This window comes from Crotalus tigris, unplaced genomic scaffold (assembly GCF_016545835.1).
Source record: "Crotalus tigris isolate CLP2741 ecotype Arizona unplaced genomic scaffold, ASM1654583v1 scf7180000020791.254202, whole genome shotgun sequence".
In the NCBI taxonomy this organism is placed as follows: Eukaryota; Metazoa; Chordata; class Lepidosauria; order Squamata; family Viperidae; genus Crotalus; species Crotalus tigris.
In genome coordinates this window covers 36,218-54,851 of record NW_024098182.1, presented here as the reverse complement: position 1 = coordinate 54,851, position 18,634 = coordinate 36,218, and the positions used below count along the sequence as shown (strand labels likewise).

General features: G+C 37.5%; 1 protein-coding gene across 5 annotated transcripts in view; it reads right to left on the bottom strand.

Moving 5' to 3' along the window:
* LOC120319514 (protein transport protein Sec16B-like) overlaps positions 1-16,280 on the bottom strand; it is a 68,092-nt gene extending 51,812 nt beyond the window's left edge. For 2 of the 5 annotated variants that reach the window (XM_039368444.1, XM_039368447.1), the window contains exons 1-5: positions 16,149-16,279; positions 14,859-15,026; positions 13,583-13,930; positions 12,233-12,318; positions 7,805-7,925 (exon numbers count right to left, since the gene is read on the bottom strand). In XM_039368444.1, coding sequence (XP_039224378.1) covers positions 7,805-7,925; positions 12,233-12,318; positions 13,583-13,863 — 488 coding nt within the window. In that variant the 5' untranslated portion in view covers positions 13,864-13,930; positions 14,859-15,026; positions 16,149-16,279. Of the gene's footprint in view, positions 1-7,804; positions 7,926-12,232; positions 12,319-13,582; positions 13,931-14,858; positions 15,049-15,902; positions 16,058-16,148 lie in introns of those variants that run through there. The other 3 variants (XM_039368448.1, XM_039368445.1, XM_039368446.1) reach the window with 3 other exon arrangements.
* Between the last annotated feature and the right edge of the window lie 2,354 nt (positions 16,281-18,634).

Sequence of the window (18,634 nt, the reverse complement as noted above, 5' to 3'; positions counted from 1 at the left end):
TCTGCAAGATCACGTGAATGTTGGTACCATTTTATAATGCCTTGGCAAGACCATACTTGGAATATTGCATCCTGTTTTAGTCGCCCAATATAAAAAACACATTGAGACTCTAGAAAGAGTGCAGAGAAGAGCAACAAAGATGATTAGGGGCCTGGAGGCTAAAACATATGAAGAACAGTTGCAAGAACTGAGTATATCTAGTTTAATGAAAACAAGGATTGTGAGTGACATGATAGCAGTATTCCAATATCTAAGGGGTTACCACGAAGAAGAAGGATCAACCTATTCTTCAAAGCATCAGAAGGCAGGACAAGAAGCAATGGATGGAAACCATCCTAGAACGATGGAGAAATTTCCTGACAGTTAGAACAATTAATCAGTGGGACGACTTGCTTCCAGAAATTGTGGGTGCTCCATCACTGGAGGTTTTTAAGAAGAAATTGGACAACCATTTGTCTGAAATGTTATAGAGTTTCCTGTTTGAGCAGGGGGGGGGGATTGAACTAGAAAACCTCCAAGGTTTCTTCCAACTTCGTTACATATAGCAGTTTAGCTTTATCTTCAATAGCTAGGATGAAAACTCCATCAAAAAAATGCACAAAGGAAAGAAGTAGCCAATGTGATACAACTGTAAGTGATGAACAGAGAAAGAAAATATAATGGAGGAGGACAGGGGGAAAAATAATAATTTTCTGTTACCCAAAGTCATCCAGCTGGTTTCTGTGCCTAAGGAAGAACTAGAATTTGGGTCTATCTACTTCCAGCCCAGCACCTTAACTGACAACATGCCACAGACTCTCAAATAAAGCATTCTTTAAAACCTTAATTATGAAATTATATAAAAACTAAACATTGATATATTAATATAACTATATTATTGTTGTATTACCAAAAATAAACTTAGTCTACTACATTTAAAAACACTATACAGTAAAGAGAAAAATAAAAGAACAAAAGTAAATTATATATAGTAAATTACCTATGTTTATTACCTTCAGTGCTAGAAAATAAACTAATTCCTACTATAATAAGAACAAATATTTCTGGACCAGAAGGTAGTAAATTGTAATTCTGAATCTGTCAGGCTCCTCAAATCATTTTCGGGGTGCTGCCATTATGTTGGGAGAGGGGAGGCTTTTCCTCTGTTGGGAGGGGGGAGGTCGTGAGCTGTGGGATGTGTTTCATTTGCTTTGTTCTCTCAACCTTTGTGTGTGAAAGGGGGAGGAATGTGCCTGGGGCCATCTGCCTTATCTCTGCTCCTTTGAGAAGAGGATGCAATGCCTGGGAACAGAGTTTTATCGCTCCTTCAACTTCCAGTTCCCATAATAACGTCACACCTGTGGATTGGCTGGATTTGGACCGGGCACCTGGGCAGCCACAAAGAGCAAGTCGCTGAGAGGCATACCTAAGGAATACCACCATTTGGCTAAAGTATTTAGCGAGAGGGATTCAGATGAACTCCCTCCTCACCGGCCCACAGACTGTGCCATTGAGATTGTCCCAAAGCTAAACTTTCAAAACCTAAACTGTACTCCATGACTTCCAGGGAGTTAGACGAACTGTGCCAGTTCACAGATAAAAACTTAGCTCGGGGTTTCATCCAGCCGGTTGGATACAGGTGGCAGCCCCAGTGTTGTTCTGGGAGAAGGAAGATGGATCTGTTCGTCTCTGCGTGGATTACAGGGATATGAAAACAGTGTGCAAGGAGAATGTATATCCCTTGCCCCTCATGAAGGACATGCTGGCCCACCTTTGTAAGGGGAAAGTATTTTCTAAACTGGACTTATGAGAGGCTTATTACTGGTTATCAGAATTAGAGAGGGAGACAAATGGAAAACTGCTTTTAATTGCCCCCTGGGCTGCTTTCAATTTAAAGTGCTTCCTTTTGGATTACAAGTAGCCCCTGCAACCGATAAATGAAGTGATACATGAACACCTGTATAAGGGAGTTTTGGTGTACTTGGATGATATATTATATACGCTGAGATGAAAACTGAGCACTGTTACTGTCCCAGTAATCACGAGGGTGTAATCAAAAGGCATCCCACCATTAGAAACGCTATCACCCTGGCCTTTAAGCAAGGCCTGCAAAAGGGCAAATGGTTCATTAGTCACAAGAACCTTTGCTCCATGTGGGAGGGGCTGGCAGAGATAGGAGGGAAGTTATATGTCCCAGCCAGAGACTAAAGACTATGCAGACCTGCCATAACTCAAAGGTGGCAGGACACTTTGGGTTTGTAAAGACCCTACACTTGTTAATTCTGGTGGCCTTCTATCAAACAGGAGAGTTTTATCGCTCCTTCAACTTCCAGTACCCATAACAACTTCACGCCTGTGGATTGGCTGGATTTGGACTGGGTAGATAGGCACCTGGGAGGGGTTTTGAAGAGAGGGGTTTAATGTAACGTTTCGTGTGGGAATTATTCAGATCTTGCTTAGCTTTTCTGTCTTCACTATCTCTCAATAAAAGTTTCTTTTGAAACAATGCCAGTTTCAAGAGTTGTGCTTTCTTGGGAATATTAGCTGAGGCTGGGCCTTACAGAATCTTATGATTGTAGCCCATGATCATAAGTACCGGTAGCTAATAAAGTTCCATTCCAATACATGACTTAGATCAGTGGTTCTCAACCTGTGGGTCGGGACCCCATTTGAGGTCGAACGACCATTTCACGGGGTCGCCAAACAACGCAGTCCGTCATTTTTTCCCCTTTTCCTTAGTTGTGCTACTCCCTTTTATTCTATTGTCTTTTGAAAGCCAATAGAATAGACTCTCTTGAATAGAGTCTAATTCCATTGGCTTTCAAAAGCCAATAGGCATTGTCCAGGCTGTCTCTGCCCTGCTGAGCCCGCCAAAAGTCCCATTCTGCAAATGGTGCTGCACCAGTTGACTAGTCCTCGACTTACGACCGGTTGAGTAGTCGACTTACGACCGGTTGGGGGTCGCAGCATTAAAAAAATTGAGAACCACTGACTTAGATTAATAAGTAAGCCAATGACAAACTGGGTATTTCCTCCATCCATAAAAATTTACAATAATCATTAATTTTTATAAATAAAACAAAAACTACTTATTTAAAATATTTAGGCTAAACCAAGATAAGCATTGCTCTGAAAATATGTATAAATTTGATACTAAATTTGTCTTTAATAACACTAGTTCTTCCCAAGAAACCTAAGGATGTTTTCATTCGCCTCTCAATAGCCTCTTTTACCTGAGTGATGCATTTTGAAATATTATTACCTACTAAATTCAATAGCTTCCTGGGGATAGCTTCTGAACAATATAAAAAAAACCCTAATATTTTCCAGACAATGAACTAGTACTTACTCTATTCTATTGTATTCTATTGTATTCTATTCTATTCTATTCTATTCTATTTTTATATCTAGAATATTGACTATGTATATACACACATACATACTGTGCTTCAAATTTAGATTACACAATTGTTGAAAATTATCATCTTCATATAAAATCTTATACTCACATTCAACTATACAAATCCCTTTGATGTTATCAGATAGTTTTATTAGGCATGCCAAGTTAAATTAAAAATTAAATGAGACAAGTTCCATCCTTTGTTTTTATTACTGGTGAAAAAATTCAATTGATATTTACAAAATCAAAAGGATTATGGTAATTGTTAATCCAAGAAATTAATTGCATAGGAAATCTAATATCCTGCAATACTTGATACAAATCCATGATTTGAATGATAACAAATGTCTACTATATTAGCCAGAAGACTTATACAATCTGAACCCTAACACTCTTTCATGAATTGTTTAAGATAAATTACAACAGGCAATGTATTTTGCAGTCTTCACACCAACGTAGCTGTTAAAATCTTAACATCAACATTCAAACTCTTTATAATACCATACTTCTATCTATTTAACATTCAGTACAAATCATTCACAGTCTCAAACAAAATTAGAACACTAGATGCATACAAGCACATTTACATCCCAACCAATATAAGATCACCATGACTGTTTCCTTTTATTTATTTATTCATAAACACAGTAGACACCCAAGCCAAAATGCTCAATGTTGACCCATTTGCTAAATATTCCATTTATCCTCTGGAATCTTTAATTCCATCACATACTATTTGTATCATATTCAACAATCAACCTTCAATTCTATATTAATACAAACCATTCCATAATCTCTGCCTATTTGTTCCATCATATATTTTCTCTAACTCAACAAATGTACAGTAAATTTTCTCATCTCTGTACATTCTAGTTCAGCTCTTTTTTCCCCAGTTCAAAAACATTTTGTTTTGTCTTCATTTTTAATCTTAAGCATATCCTGCTCTCGTTGAACACATACTATATTGTTTTTCTCCATATACACTTTATAAAATATCTTTCTATCTGGCTCATTTTTGCCACAAATTTGTGTTTGTGTGCATTTTCCTAATCCATAGTTCTTTTACCTCTGTAATGTGTTTTTATTTCCTTTAATATAACCCTACAATTTTCTACATTGCTCTGTTACATGCTCCGAGCAGCTTCCATGTCCTCTTTCTTTTTACATACTTCTCATTTATTCTGTTGGAAAATACATTTATCTTCTAAGACTTTTCCAAGCAGGACTCTATTTTCTCTTCCTACAGTCCTTCCACTTTGATTTTTTCCAATTATTTCCTTTCTTTATGTGCCCTTTATTCTCTAAAATCCAATTCTTGGTACTGTATAAAAATAATCTGGTTCACATTCAGAATCTCTCATAATCCTTGTATGATACTCTCAATCTTTAACTGTAAAAATCAATCATGCTTTTCAATTCATTTTTATGCATGCATGAACAGACTTACAGCGGTGGCCAAAAGTGTGGAAACCTTTTGGAGAAAGTATATTTTTGAGGTTTGATGGCTAATAACACCACTTTTTTTTGGAGTAGTACCATAAGTACAGGCAGGATTTCGAAGAGGCAGAGGAACTAGAGATCAAATTGCCAACATACGCTGGATCATGGAGAAAGCTAGGGAGTTCCAGAAAAACATCTACTTCTGCTTCACTGACTATGCTAAAGCCTTTGATTGTGTGGATCACAACAAATTGTGGCAAGTTCTTAAAGAGAGGGGAATACCAGACCATCTTATTTGTCTCTTGAGAAACCTGTATGCGGGCCAAGAAGCAACATTGAGAACTGGACACGGAACCACTGATTGGTTCAAAATTGGAAAAGGAGTCCGGCAAGGCTGTATACTGTCGCCCTGCCTATTTAACTTATATGCAGAGCACATCATGAGAAAGGCAGGGCTAGATGAAATAAAAGTGGGAATTAAGATTGCCGGGAGAAATATCAACAACCTCAGATATGCAGATGATACTACTCTAATGGCAGAAAGTGAAGAGGAACTAAAGAGCCTCTTGATGCGGGTGAAGAACGAGAGTGCAAAAGTTGGCTTGAAATTCAACATTAAGAAAACCAAAATCATGGCATCCGGCCCTCTCAATTCCTGGCAAATAGATGGGGAAGAAATGGAGGCAGTGACAGATTTTATTTTTCTGGGCTCCAAGATCACCTCAGATGGGGACTGCAGCCAAGAAATTAAAAGACGCTTGCTCCTGGGGAGGAAAGCTATGGCAAATCTAGACAGCATACTAAAAAGCAGAGACATCACCCTGCCAACAAAAGTGCGTATAGTCCAGGCCATGGTTTTCCCAGTTGCAATGTATGGCTGTGAAAGTTGGACCATAAGAAAGGCTGAGCGCCAAAGAATTGAGGCCTTTGAACTATGGTGCTGGAGAAGACTCCTGCGAGTCCCTTGGACTGCAAGGGCATTCAAACTGGTCAGTCCTAGAAGAGATCAACCCCGACTGCTCTTTAGAAGGCCAGATCCTGAAGTTGAAACTCAAATACTTTGGCCACCTAATGAGAAGGAAGGACTCACTGAAGAAGGGCCTAATGCTGGGAAAGATTGAGGGCAATAGAAGAAAGGGATGACAGAGAATGAGATGGCTGGATGGAGTCACTGAAGCAGTAGGTGTGAACTTAAATGGACTCCAGAAGATGGTAGAAGACAGGAAGACCTGGAGGAATGTTGTCCATGGGATCGCGATGGGTCGGACACGACTTCGCTATTAACAACAACAACCATAAAATTATATATCAATGGAAAGATAATTTAATCAAGAATGTAATGCAACAAAGTTTGTTCAATTATCTGTACTGTATTCTATGAAAAGTTATAGCCAAATAACCAGAAAAAGGAAGCACAACTTGCTTAGGTTGATATCAGATAGCTTTCCTTCATCTGATTGTAGCCAATGAGCATGAGTGTTTAGAGAGCCAATTAGGTGTCATCTTGTTTTGGCAATGAGCCAATCAGATCACAGTAGGATTCAATTATTGATGTTATGTATTGAAGCTGAGAAGAAGACATTTGTCAATGTGTTATATGATCGCTATCAAGTTGGTTGGGGGTTTTTTTGTGTTCTTTCATTTAGTGAGCTTGTAAAACGTAATAAAATTAAAGTAATGCTGCAAAGAGTTGACTGGTTGCCCAGAAAGCAATGTAAAATAGTATTATTAAGTGAACAAGGCTACAGTTATAAGAAATTAGAAGAAAAATTGGTGAAAACGTAATCAAAGGTGGCATTTCTACTGTACCCTTTTCCCAAAAGGTTTCCACAATTTTGGCCACTACTGTACATTTACACTAAGCACTCAAAACAAACATTTATATAAGCAGATACTCACAAATCACCATTTCAGCCAAAGCTCAATTTTGCCCTCAGTACAGTATTTCAACCTAATACTATAGTGTGCTCACAGTATAGTACTGGGTTCTAATCTAAATGACCTTGCAAGCCAGCATACTTTTGCCATAACCCACCAATAGGAGATACATGCAATGCACTGATAAGCACTCAAGGTATGTTCAATACCTTCGTTCTCCATATACAGGTAATCCTTGACTTACAACAGTTTGTTTAATGACCATTCAAAATTACAATGGCACTGAAAATAGTGACTTATGACAGTTTTTCACACTTATGACCATTGGAGCATCGCCACGGTCCTGTGATAAAAATGCAGATACTTGGCAACTGATTCATATTTATGACAGTTGCAGTGTCCCAGGGTCATGTGAACAGCTTTTGTGACCTTCTGATATGCAAAGTCAATGGAGAAAGCAGATTCACTTAACAATCGTGTTACGAATTTAAGTGATCCACATAACAACTGTGGCAAGAAAGGTCGTAAAATGGAGCAAAACTCATTTAACAAATCTTTCACTTAGCAACATAAATTTTGGGTTCAATTGTGATCGTAAGTAATTATCTTAGAATAGAGCCCCCAACCTTTTGGGCACCAGGGACCGGTTTCATGGCGACCGGAGAGGGTGTGGTTTTGTGTGCTGCCTGCATCCCATAGATGGGGCCTAGTTTGTTTGTGCGAACCAGTTGCCGGCATGCCACAATCCAGTACCAGCCTATGGACCAGAGGTTGGGGACCCCTGTCTTAGAAGTTCCCTAAAATAATGCATAGAAGTTCTATGCATGAAAAATTGAAAGATGAACACATCTTCTCACATACAGTATCTCAGCTTGGAAAAATCTAAAATATTTCCAGTGGTTTCGAGAGGGTACACATATACACATAAACACTAAAGAAAAGGCAGAGATTGGTATAACATCCACAACTCTGTCCTCAACCTGGCCTGCCAGTGATCATGGCCAGAGATTTTGTCAATAAATATGGAAGCCACCAGTTGATCCAATAGTATTAAGAATAACTGGATATGGACAGTGTTAAACATTGTCTTTTAAGAGTTTTACTTACTGAGTTAGTACAACATCATAATGCCCCAAAGAGTTGTTACCATCCCTAGGTTGGCAATCTCTATAATAATTCTGGTTCCAGGAATTTGCACTTTCATTCCAGTTATCTCTCCATCTTGGATCTGTACAAAGTAAATATAAACAAATAAATCTTCTTGGATGCATTAAGAATGAAAAACTAGTCAGAATTAGGCGTAGAGGAATTGAATGTCATTCTCCTTAGACTACACAATTGAACTATGCTCTTGCTCTACTGGAACAGATTAGATAATGCCAATTATTTACCTGGGGGGGAGGGGATGGGAAAGGATTGCAGGTAAACCGCATGAAGCTGAGAAACAATTAAGAGAAATGAAATGGTTGAGTTATACGATAGTAATTTTTCCAAATACTGGCTAGGGTTATAGGACTCCTACTTGCTCTCTTCCTTCTTTTAGCAAATCACCATTGCAGGAATGTTTCCTTATTTAAACCAAATTATAATATAATTTGGTGCAGTGTTAAGACATCAAGCTAGAAACCAAGACATCATGAGTTCTTTGCCGGCCTTAGGCACAAAGCCAGGTGGGTGACCTTGGCCCAGTCACTCTCTCTCAGCCCTAGGAAGGAGTCAATGGCCATCTTCTGAAAAAATTTGCCAAGAAAATTGCAGGGACTGGTAGCTTTTGCTTTTAAGAACCATCGTATTTGGGATGCAAAAAGCTTAAAAACTATATGATGGAAGGTTTACAGCAGGTGTCCCCAACCCTTGGGCAATGGACCGAAAGTGGGCCGTAGCATGCAAACAAGTGAATCTCCATTCATAGGATGCAGGCAGCACATGAAACCACGCCCCCCCATCTGTGGAACTGGTCCCTGATGCCCCAAAGGTTGGGTGCTGCTGGTTTACAGCATCTCACTACTTCCATCTACAGGTTGTCCAGATATTTATAATCCAGCTATAGCACAGCTAATTTTTTTAAACACATGCATTAGAAATGAAATGAAATGTAGGTGTATGTGTCTATGTATGTATGTGTTTGTGTGTAAAACTTTGGCCCAAGGTTCTCTATAATTGAGCTTAGGAGTAAGTAGTGCTGCCTGTGGTTTTTCACAGTCTCAAGGGGAAATAGAAATTAATGAAGAAAATAGCATCCATGCTTCTTGCAGCTGAAATACTTTGAGAAAAACAGGGGAAACAATAGAAAGGAGGATGAGGTTGGAATGATATATAGTTCTAAGGCTAAGCTGAAGGGGGAGGAGAAAACTTCCGGTTTTGCGCGGTAGCGACTGGTCATGGGCTTGCGGATTCTCCGCACCCCCACGGCTAATTTCGCACTGCCAGGAGACCCTAAATGGGTCTAAGTCGCCCCAGAGAGGCAATGAAGAAAGAAGGATGCTCCAGTGATTCTGGAACAGCAGCGGCCACTCTGTTCAACTTGGGGAAAGCCTTCTAACCCAACAGGAGAAAGGCTGGCCATATTGCATCGACCAGCCTAAGCTACTAGCAACCGAAGTCCAAAAGCACTAACCAGCACAACTGTGAACAGCGTGCTTGAAACTAGGTGAGGAATTCGATCTTATCTTTTCTGTTCTACATTTAATTTCCTGGAAAAGATCCCCAAGAAGCAAAATACCTCCGAAAGGGAAGGAGGGGGATTTCCGCCCCACCCTTATACTATCCGAAGCTGCGAATTAATCTTTTTATGGAGGATCAAAATATATTGAAATGAAATAAATATAAAACCTGAAATTTAAAACTTAAATCTGGATAAATCTAAAATTGTTTGAATGGTTAAGATTCTCATTCTAAAGATAATTGTTTATTTTGGAAATTGAAAAACAAATAGTTCCTGACACTTAGTGGTGGATAAAGACTATGACAGCTATGACTTTAATATAAGACTTGGTAAAACCTGGGAAAAGCTACTCTGTGTTTGTGACCTTCAAAGTTTTAACAACAAAGAACAGCTGTGACAAAAAAGACAATAATCTGGGCTGTAGACAAAGAATTATAAATTTCAGGAAAAAAATCTTTTTTTAACTATTTGGATTACAAATATCTATTCAATTGGGACTCATAGCTATTTGCAGAGAAAAGGAAGGAAGAGAAAAACTCAAATTCTTGGCCATCATGGATCAGAGACATGTAGAAAGAACATATCAAGAAAACATAAATACTTCACAGGATGAGATATAAAGTATATTGCAACTAATTCAAACAACAATGACTTTAAACCACAAAGAAATCCAAAATAACTTTGAAAATATAAATCAATCTATTTCCAAGTTAACTCTACAACAAAAAAATTCCCAGAAAACAACAACAGAGAAGGAGCAGATAAAACAGATAAATGGATATAGAATTGAGAATAGAGACTTAAAGATGGAACTTAACAAAACAAGGAAACATGATTTAATCCTAGAGGGAAAAAAATTCACAAGAATTGGAAAAAACAACTTATCCCTTAAGACTACAAAATAAATCTGAGGATAGAAAACAGATTGGATAAAATGGACTGTAGAGATGTTAGGAACATCGGAGAGAAAGGAAATCATAAGAGAAGTAGAGAGAAAGAAAAAGATAAAGATTTTCAACAAACATGGAAAGGCAGAAGCCCCATACAAAGACACTTCTCCTGATTTACTTTTTATATCTACAGCAACATTTACAAACATACGGAAAAACTTTTTGATTCAGCAAAATACATTGATTAAGAAAGATACTGGGCAAAGGAAAAAGACTAAAGTGGAAACCAAGAAAATAGACGATGGGGCTTACCAGAGAGAATACCTAAAAAAGAAACATTTGTTTGAATATGGTTAAAGAAATAGAAAAGTTTTGGAATATATATGTAATTCTAAGAGGGATGAATTCCTTAAATAATATAGTATGTTTTTTCCCTTTTTTGTTCTCTTTCTTGATATAAGTAATATAAAAAAGTTGAAATGACTTAGATAAAGGAAATGTTTTAAATATTTAAATGTGATTGAATTTAAGAAAATTATAATGGATAAAAACAATGCTTTGAATAAGAGTTAAAGGACTAGATGACTAGATATATTAAATGGAATGTTTAAAGATTAAACATAATTTGAATTATGGTTAAAAAGAATAAGAAATTTAGGAAATATATATTAGCTTAGAAGGGATATATATTTTAAATAGCATATTATTTTTTGTTTCTTTACTCTTGTTCTTTCTTTTTTTTCACTGTTTTATCTATTCCTTAAGAAATGTTAAAGTGTGAGATGGTTCACATGAAAAATAGAGTTAAATTTTTAAATGTAATTAATTTTTGAGAAAATCTTAACCAGTAAAAAACTCCTAGAATTTGGTGGGAGAAACAAATTAAAATAAGGACTGTAACAGGATCTATGATAAGGTAACCAGAATGATTGGATAGAAAAGAAATATTATATTGATGTGATTATTATTTTAGGAATATTGGGGAAAATTATATATTTAATTGTTATCTATCAAAACAACAAGAATTGTATCAACTCAATGTTTGCAAAAGAGGATATTTTGGGGAAAGAGGAAATCAACTAAAACCATTATGTAGATTATGGATTATAGAAATCAATTGTTAGTGATTGTTTTACAAATGTAAGCCCAGACAACACACCGTTCACCAATTATTAAGTGATTTATGTTTTTAAAAAATCAATAAAATATATTACAAAAAAGATAAATAAAGGGGGAGGAAAAGAGAAAGAGAGACAGAAATGTGAGTTATTTAATCCTACAAATGGGGCCACAGAACTGAAATAGCATTTTGGATTTAACATGTGATCCCAGGAAGGTTTTGAGACTGTGATCAAGATAGGATACTGAAATATTTTGGGGTATCACATTACATTCCCAGTTTTTACAAACTTGAGGATAGTGTATTTGACACTTTCTACCAAGTTTTCTCTACAAGAATATCCTTGTTAGGTTGGGCTAAGTGAATGGCTCAAAGTTGCCAAGTGAATTTCATGGCCAAGGATAGACTTGAACCTGAGTCTCTCTAATCCTCTCTAGTCTTCTAGTCCCTAGACCATAAGCAATATACTACACTGGCTGCTTCCTTAGTCTCAAAATGTTAGTATACTGTAGTAAGTTACAAATACTTAAGTGTTGCAGTTTCACAGGCCTGTTCTCTCCTTTTCAGGAGGACATTCAACTCTAACCATTCTAAACTTCAGTCCCTCATTATACTAAGATACAAAGGATGCATAAAGAATAAAAAAATTGCTTACAAATGACTTCCTATAACACACATAAATACAAGCACACCCTATTAGTTTACTTCATTCCCCAATATCCATTATTCCTATATAAATTGGCCTTTGCCTGTGCTAGTTGGAAATTATAAATTGTTTTAGCCCAGAAGGCACCAGACCAGAGAAAGATATTTTAGCTCCATAATGTTCTCAGCTATTTATTCTATGGGGAATGCAGTACCTCTTTTGCTTGGATGTACTTGGGTGAATCTTTGATATGCTTCATGATCCTCCACAAAGCCACGGTGCAGCTCTTCATATCCTTGCCTGAAAAGTAACCCCAAAAGTTATGAGCTAAGTAAGAGGCAGAAAAATCTGCTTTAGTGGGCTTTCTATATCTTTTTGATGAAGGAAATAAAATAGTTGGAATTAGTACATATTATTTTGATTAATGTGCCAGCAAGTCATTTTCAACTCCTAGTGATCTTCTCCATGATGATCTATCTCTAACCTGGTCCTCCACATCTTCCCATGATGCACACAATCACCATTGTAAGTCCATCTACCTTGCGGCAGCACTAACAAAAAGATGGGACAAATTGAAGGATGTGGAATAGCAGGCAAACAGTACAAGTGCAGGCAAATCTAAATAATATATATAATGCATTGTTTTCAATGCAAAGAATAGATAAGCTAGAGTCTAGACCATAAAATATCAGTGTGTAAGAATGTATGAACTGGAATAGCCATAGCAAACCAGCCAATGAGAACTGTTTTGATTAAGACACAGTATTGGCTGTGTGAAGCATGTGATCCAGCCTAGGTCTGGGGGTATCTTAGTCTTTCCCTGTGTCCTGATCTCCTGAGTTAGTTGTTGATATTCCCCAGAGCTGAATGAAACTGTATGTATCATATTTATATATATATTATAAAGTTTTTCTAAACTATGCCTCCTGCTCATTTTGAATGTGTGCTTATTTTTTGGGCTTATTTTTCTGCTAGAAAGCTGTAAAACTCTAATATAAAACATACTAAATATATACTGTATATTAAGCATTATACAGTATGTAGGTCAGGGAAGCATGACAACATACAATAAATTACATATTAAGCAATATACAAGCCAGGGAAGCCACAATTCCAGTCAGTCTATGACCAAAATTAAGTGGTGGTGGGGTTGTCAACAAAGGTTTTAAGTCCAGATATAAAGATTAAAGCACCAGGGGAAGCCAAGTTGAAAGCTGTAGGACCCCTCAATCTTGCAATTGCTTCCAGAGGATCAGGAAAAGCTAAACATGACAAGGCGGCTAAGTAAATAGATTTTGCGTGGATGTTACTGCTCAGCCACACTGCAGGATCCAAAAGGTCAAAATTAAGATTATCATGTGGCACTTGGCCTTATTCAGGACTCCATGCAGGGCTCTGCAGTCTATAGAGATATGAGAGGAAAAGATTCAAAACACACTTTCCCATAATTTCTGAAATCAGAGGATTTTGTTTCTTTAGACTATGATTTAGAACCAGCTGAAATCATAGCCTGTCTATTTCATTTCCCAACATTGTTATTCCTTATTTTTTATGTGAGCTTTACCTTGTGTAAGACCAGTCTGAAAAGCTGCTTTTGTAATACTCTGCCCTGGAGTTTGGTCTCATATAGTTCTGGAGCCTTGGATGATGGATGGGATAGTGGTGCTGAGTATCTAGCCAAGGCTGAGGTCCTACTTGGAAATCAGGATGGTATTCTTCATGCCTGAAATGTGGAGGTGGAGGGCCATGGTAGACTTCCCTCCGTGGGCTCCTTCCATATCCTTCAAACCAGACTGCATGACTCCCTTGGCCCTGGGGCTGTCTTGGTGGCAACCATGAGTCCATTCAGGACTTTTTATTAAAAATCTATTTTTATTTAGATTTTGTTCAATATCTAAATGTCTTCAGTTTCCTATAAATATAAAAACAATCAAAAGGCAGTAGGTTCAATGAAAAGAAACATTCTTCCAAATATTTATAGCCAAACTGTAAAGGCTTTTGCCTTCATGTTATAGGTCTAGAAAGGCTCCAGGGAAGACTATTCTTGCTATGGTCTAGAGGCATATCTATAACTTTTTTACAAATTAGGATTTTTAAAAAACCTTTTCCCCCTTTGGAAAAGAGAATATATGAGATTGTTAATGTTTATTCATCTCTTTGTAGTTTGACAGAAAATGCATGAAGTTACTATTAAAGAAACAAGTTTATGCCTTAGACACAGAATTCTTACAAGTTTTTAATACTGCAATTAGCTTTCACACTAATTGATATTTAACGTTGGTAACTTTGATGCTAGATGAAAATAAAAAGTTATAATCAGGCCAATCAACATACATTATTTCAAAATTATACAACAAATCCTGCTTGGTTTACCAGAAAACAGTGGCTTAATAAATACTTTCATTATTTAGTAATAATGGATTATTTTCTGGCATACAGTTTAATGTTTCTGCTATTATTGAAAAGAACTGTAACAGTTCCCTAAAGGCTGAATAAACTTGAGCTCTTTCTGGTCTCTTAAGTCCATTTTTAAAAGATTCATACAGATACACAGACCAGCTGTGTACATCAGTCAATCACACTGCCAAACCAGCAGGGAGTGATATTGTACCAACATCTGACAACACATTTTATTGATTACAACCCTCTCTATCAAACCTGTCTTCGTGCAACTTTAATATTTTTGTATGGTGAAACCTATTTCATTTACACACCAAAAGAGAAAGAAAAAAATTCAGGTAAAATGAAAGATGCTACAGGATAACTCCAGGACAACTTGAGTGAACAATGCTATCTTATGTCTATACACCCACAACACTCCTACTTCCAAATGCACATACCTTTATTAGAAATGTGACCACCAGCTCCAGTTCTTTCAGCTTAGCTGCAGTGGTACTTGCCCGTCTCCAAGACAGCTGTCAAAGTCCATTTGTCACATGGGTGGATACCTGACCAAGTTTCTACCCACCGTAGATGAGCACTCTCAGTTTTTTCCTGGTGTCAAAGTCCTAGACAATGCAATAATCCTGACTGAGCAGAGCAAAGGGCACCTTAAGCCTTTGTAAACAATACATTGGATCCTTCCAAACAAACTAAATATTTAGTGCATTTTGCATCACTTAAAATGCATGTAGACTAGAATGAAATTCATTTAAAAATATAATACAGGGGAAGTTGCTCAGCAAAGTTGGGTCACTTTTTCCCCCTTCCCACCCATCTTCAGGAACCTTTTCTACATGAGAGCCAAATATTCTTGGGTTTTTATAATGAAAGATGAATGGCTTGGAGCAAGTTGTTTCAAGATGCTCAGGTTTGTTCCAAAAGCTATTCTAAATTTAAAACTTAATACTGGCCAGGTAAAACCTAGTGAGTTCTAGCCAGGTGGAACAGGTGTCCTCAAGGTGTAGATATAGCAGAAGAGGAGTATGAAAGACAGTGACTGGGAGAAGATAGCAACTTGCCTTTATGGAATCAATGGGGGAAAAGAGAATGAAAAAAGAGAATGAATCCAGGAGTCCAGTTAATTACATCAGACGCAGAGGACATACTATGGGGTACTGAGACAATTTTTTTGTTTCCCAGCCAAAATGTTTGATGATTTCACATTAAACTGACTCTGAATTACATGGTTAGTAAGTTATGGAGGTGCAGAAAAAAATTTAATTCAGATTTTCATTGTTTGGGTGATAATGTATTTTTTTCTATCACATAGTACAGCAACTGAAAGTATTTCAAGACTGGACACAACTTAGAACTAAATGTGCCATCTTGCACATTAAGTTCACATTATCTTGAGCTGTAGACATTTTTAATCACAGAAATATCTAACGGGAGGTAGATCACCATGCAGATCACCACTGAAGATAAACTGAACATAATCTTACCCAGGGCTAATTCTTAGCTGGAACAAAACTGGATCCACACATGATTGTAAACAAACATTACAAGAAATAATTATTTTCTTTCTTCTTCCTCCCTCACCCCAAAAGAAACTGTAAAGTTTTCTCAGAGACAAAGTTCATTTTATACATCGTTTCTCTATCCTGACTTAGAAACTACTTCTTTCCCTTGCTTCACCTTTAAAATCTCCGCAATTCTTCTCAACTGATACTTTTACAGAGATTACTTACAAAGTCTATCACTAAACCAAAACGTCTGCAGATGCTTCTGCATCCCATGACCGTAGCAAGCTCAGCCGCTGAATTGGCTCTTTAGAATAGCCGATCGCACAGGCTTTCCTTGCCACGTCAGCTAATAGGAACCTTCGAGCGGGGATTCTTCCCCCTCGCCGGAACTATTCCTTGACACGCTGAGAGTGAGGGAAAAATTATAAAGTTAGATTGGGTCGCCATGCAAAGAAGGTCATTCCAGCGTTGGAGAAATTTGACGGCAATTTATAGTTACGCTTGCCATGTATTGGCGGAGGCAGAGTTGCAGTCAATGTTGCAAAGTGAGTTTTGAGACAACCGATTGCATGTTTGAAGAAAAATATTCAAGGTCTGCTAGAAGGGAAGGAAGGAAAGAAGGAAGGAAGGATTTTCCCACTTACGAATTCAGAGTGTTTGTCAAAGCCACGAATGATGAAACCCAAATGGGAGAATTAGCATTGCGGGCCTCGACCTAGAAGATGCCGGAGAGTGCTCCATTCAGCATATTTTTCTCTAGTTTGGAAACGTACCGTTCGGTCTGATTAGCATGCATATTTGAGCCTGTGAGGTTCTTTTCTTCTCACTGCAACTGATCCCCGTATTTTTGTGTCCCCCCCCCGGTTTGGGGGGGATTCATGTCAGTGATCCTTTCTGATAGAGGGTTTGTCGGGAAGGACTGAAATCATTCTTGGGATTATTTACTGTCTTGAATTATAAGTATTGAGTCCCCTGATCATTTCAAATAGCGGACCTACTCTATTCTGCATGGGTGTGGTCCAAACTAATATACAGTAAACCTACAGTTTATATCAGGCAGAATGGAGGATATGAATAGGGAGGTAAAGGATAAGAGTCTTCATCCATTTGATGCTTGGACTTCCAAGAGCCCCTGTTTGGCATTGTTCATCTTTTTGCATATAATATAGAGATTGATATCAGTCCGGGATTACTGTACATTCATGGATAGTGGTAAGAACTGCTGAGATAATAATTATCAGTTATGAAATTCAGAAGGAAGAACAGTGTGGAGTCCATCTGGTTTAATTTGGAGCCTTTCTGCTTCCTTGCATTTCTCAGATAAGTACACTGTCAAAATCAGAGACTCATGAAAACAAGTCAGTAGGACAGTAATTTAAATAGAGTCATGAACAATTCCCCAAAAGAATGTTTTCTTTTGTTTTTACGGTACCATTGTAATGAATAATGCTAGGTGTGATTTCTGAAAGTATCTGTACTCTGAAGACTGGAAGCTGAAATATGGAGAGTAGTTATTACATGTAATTAGGCAAGGAATTAGTTTTACAGTAGAGAGCATGTAGGATGCAGAGAATTTTAAATTGGCACATTCAAATTTAACCGCTTTAAAAACATTTACACAGATGAAATGGCTGAGTTCATACAATATGTTAAATGTGTTTTATTTATTTATTGTCTTGGTATGTTGAATGAACCAGCCATTAAATCATAAAATTTTGATATTGCATATTATGTCAATGCACAAATTGTATCCTGTTAAACTCGATTCAGAGTTTAGAACTTCAGATCCAGACTGAGCATAACAGAACTCTTTTTTCCCTCTAATTTCTATTGTTTGCCTGACCTCTACAATCCAAGTGTTGAAATGACAATTTTGCTATCTCTATTTTATTCATTTTGTGGTACAGAATACATGAAATGAATGGTCATCCATTGGCTTTGTAGTCTATGCATTAAAAAGAGCAAGCTTGTTCTATTGCATTGGTACATCTATTTTCTCTTGTTTGTATGGTTACATTTTAAAATATATATTACTGTACACTTAAATAGCTTCATTGCAGTTCTTGACTTTTTTTTTTGTAAAATTTCAATCTAATACTCTTCTGGTAAATTGGCAATATCAGTTCTCATTATGAATAAGCTTCAAAATATTAAGCTGTGAAGCTCCAGGAAATGCAGTCAATCTGGCTCCTTTGTTGTAGTTGTCCAGCATGTTTGCTGGGAATTATGGGACTTGAGATCCTAAATAAGCACTAGATTGGTGAAGGTTTCTCTAGCACAGGGGTAAGCAACCCAAAACACTCAAAGAGCCACTTGGACCCGTTTCCCACCGAAAACAAAACACTGGGAGCCGCAAAACCCTTTTGATAACTAAAATGAAGATAACACTGCATATATCCTTTTTTACCTTTATTATAGGTAGACGTGTGTGTGTGTGTGTGTGTGTGTGTGTAAAAAGGATATATGCAGTGTTATCTTCATTTTAGATGTCAAAAGGGTCTCTCTCTGTCTCCCTCCCTCCCTCTCTCTCTTTCTGCCCTTGGTCTGCCAGTCCTCTTCCCCCACTCTCTTTCTTTCTCTCTCTCTCTCTCTCTCTCCCTCCCTCTCTCTCTTTCTCTCTCTCTTTCTCTCCCCCCCTCTCTCCCTCCCTCTGATCTTATGCTCACCTGGCAAGCTGGCTTCAAGCTGTTCTCCAACAAGCTCAGGGGTAG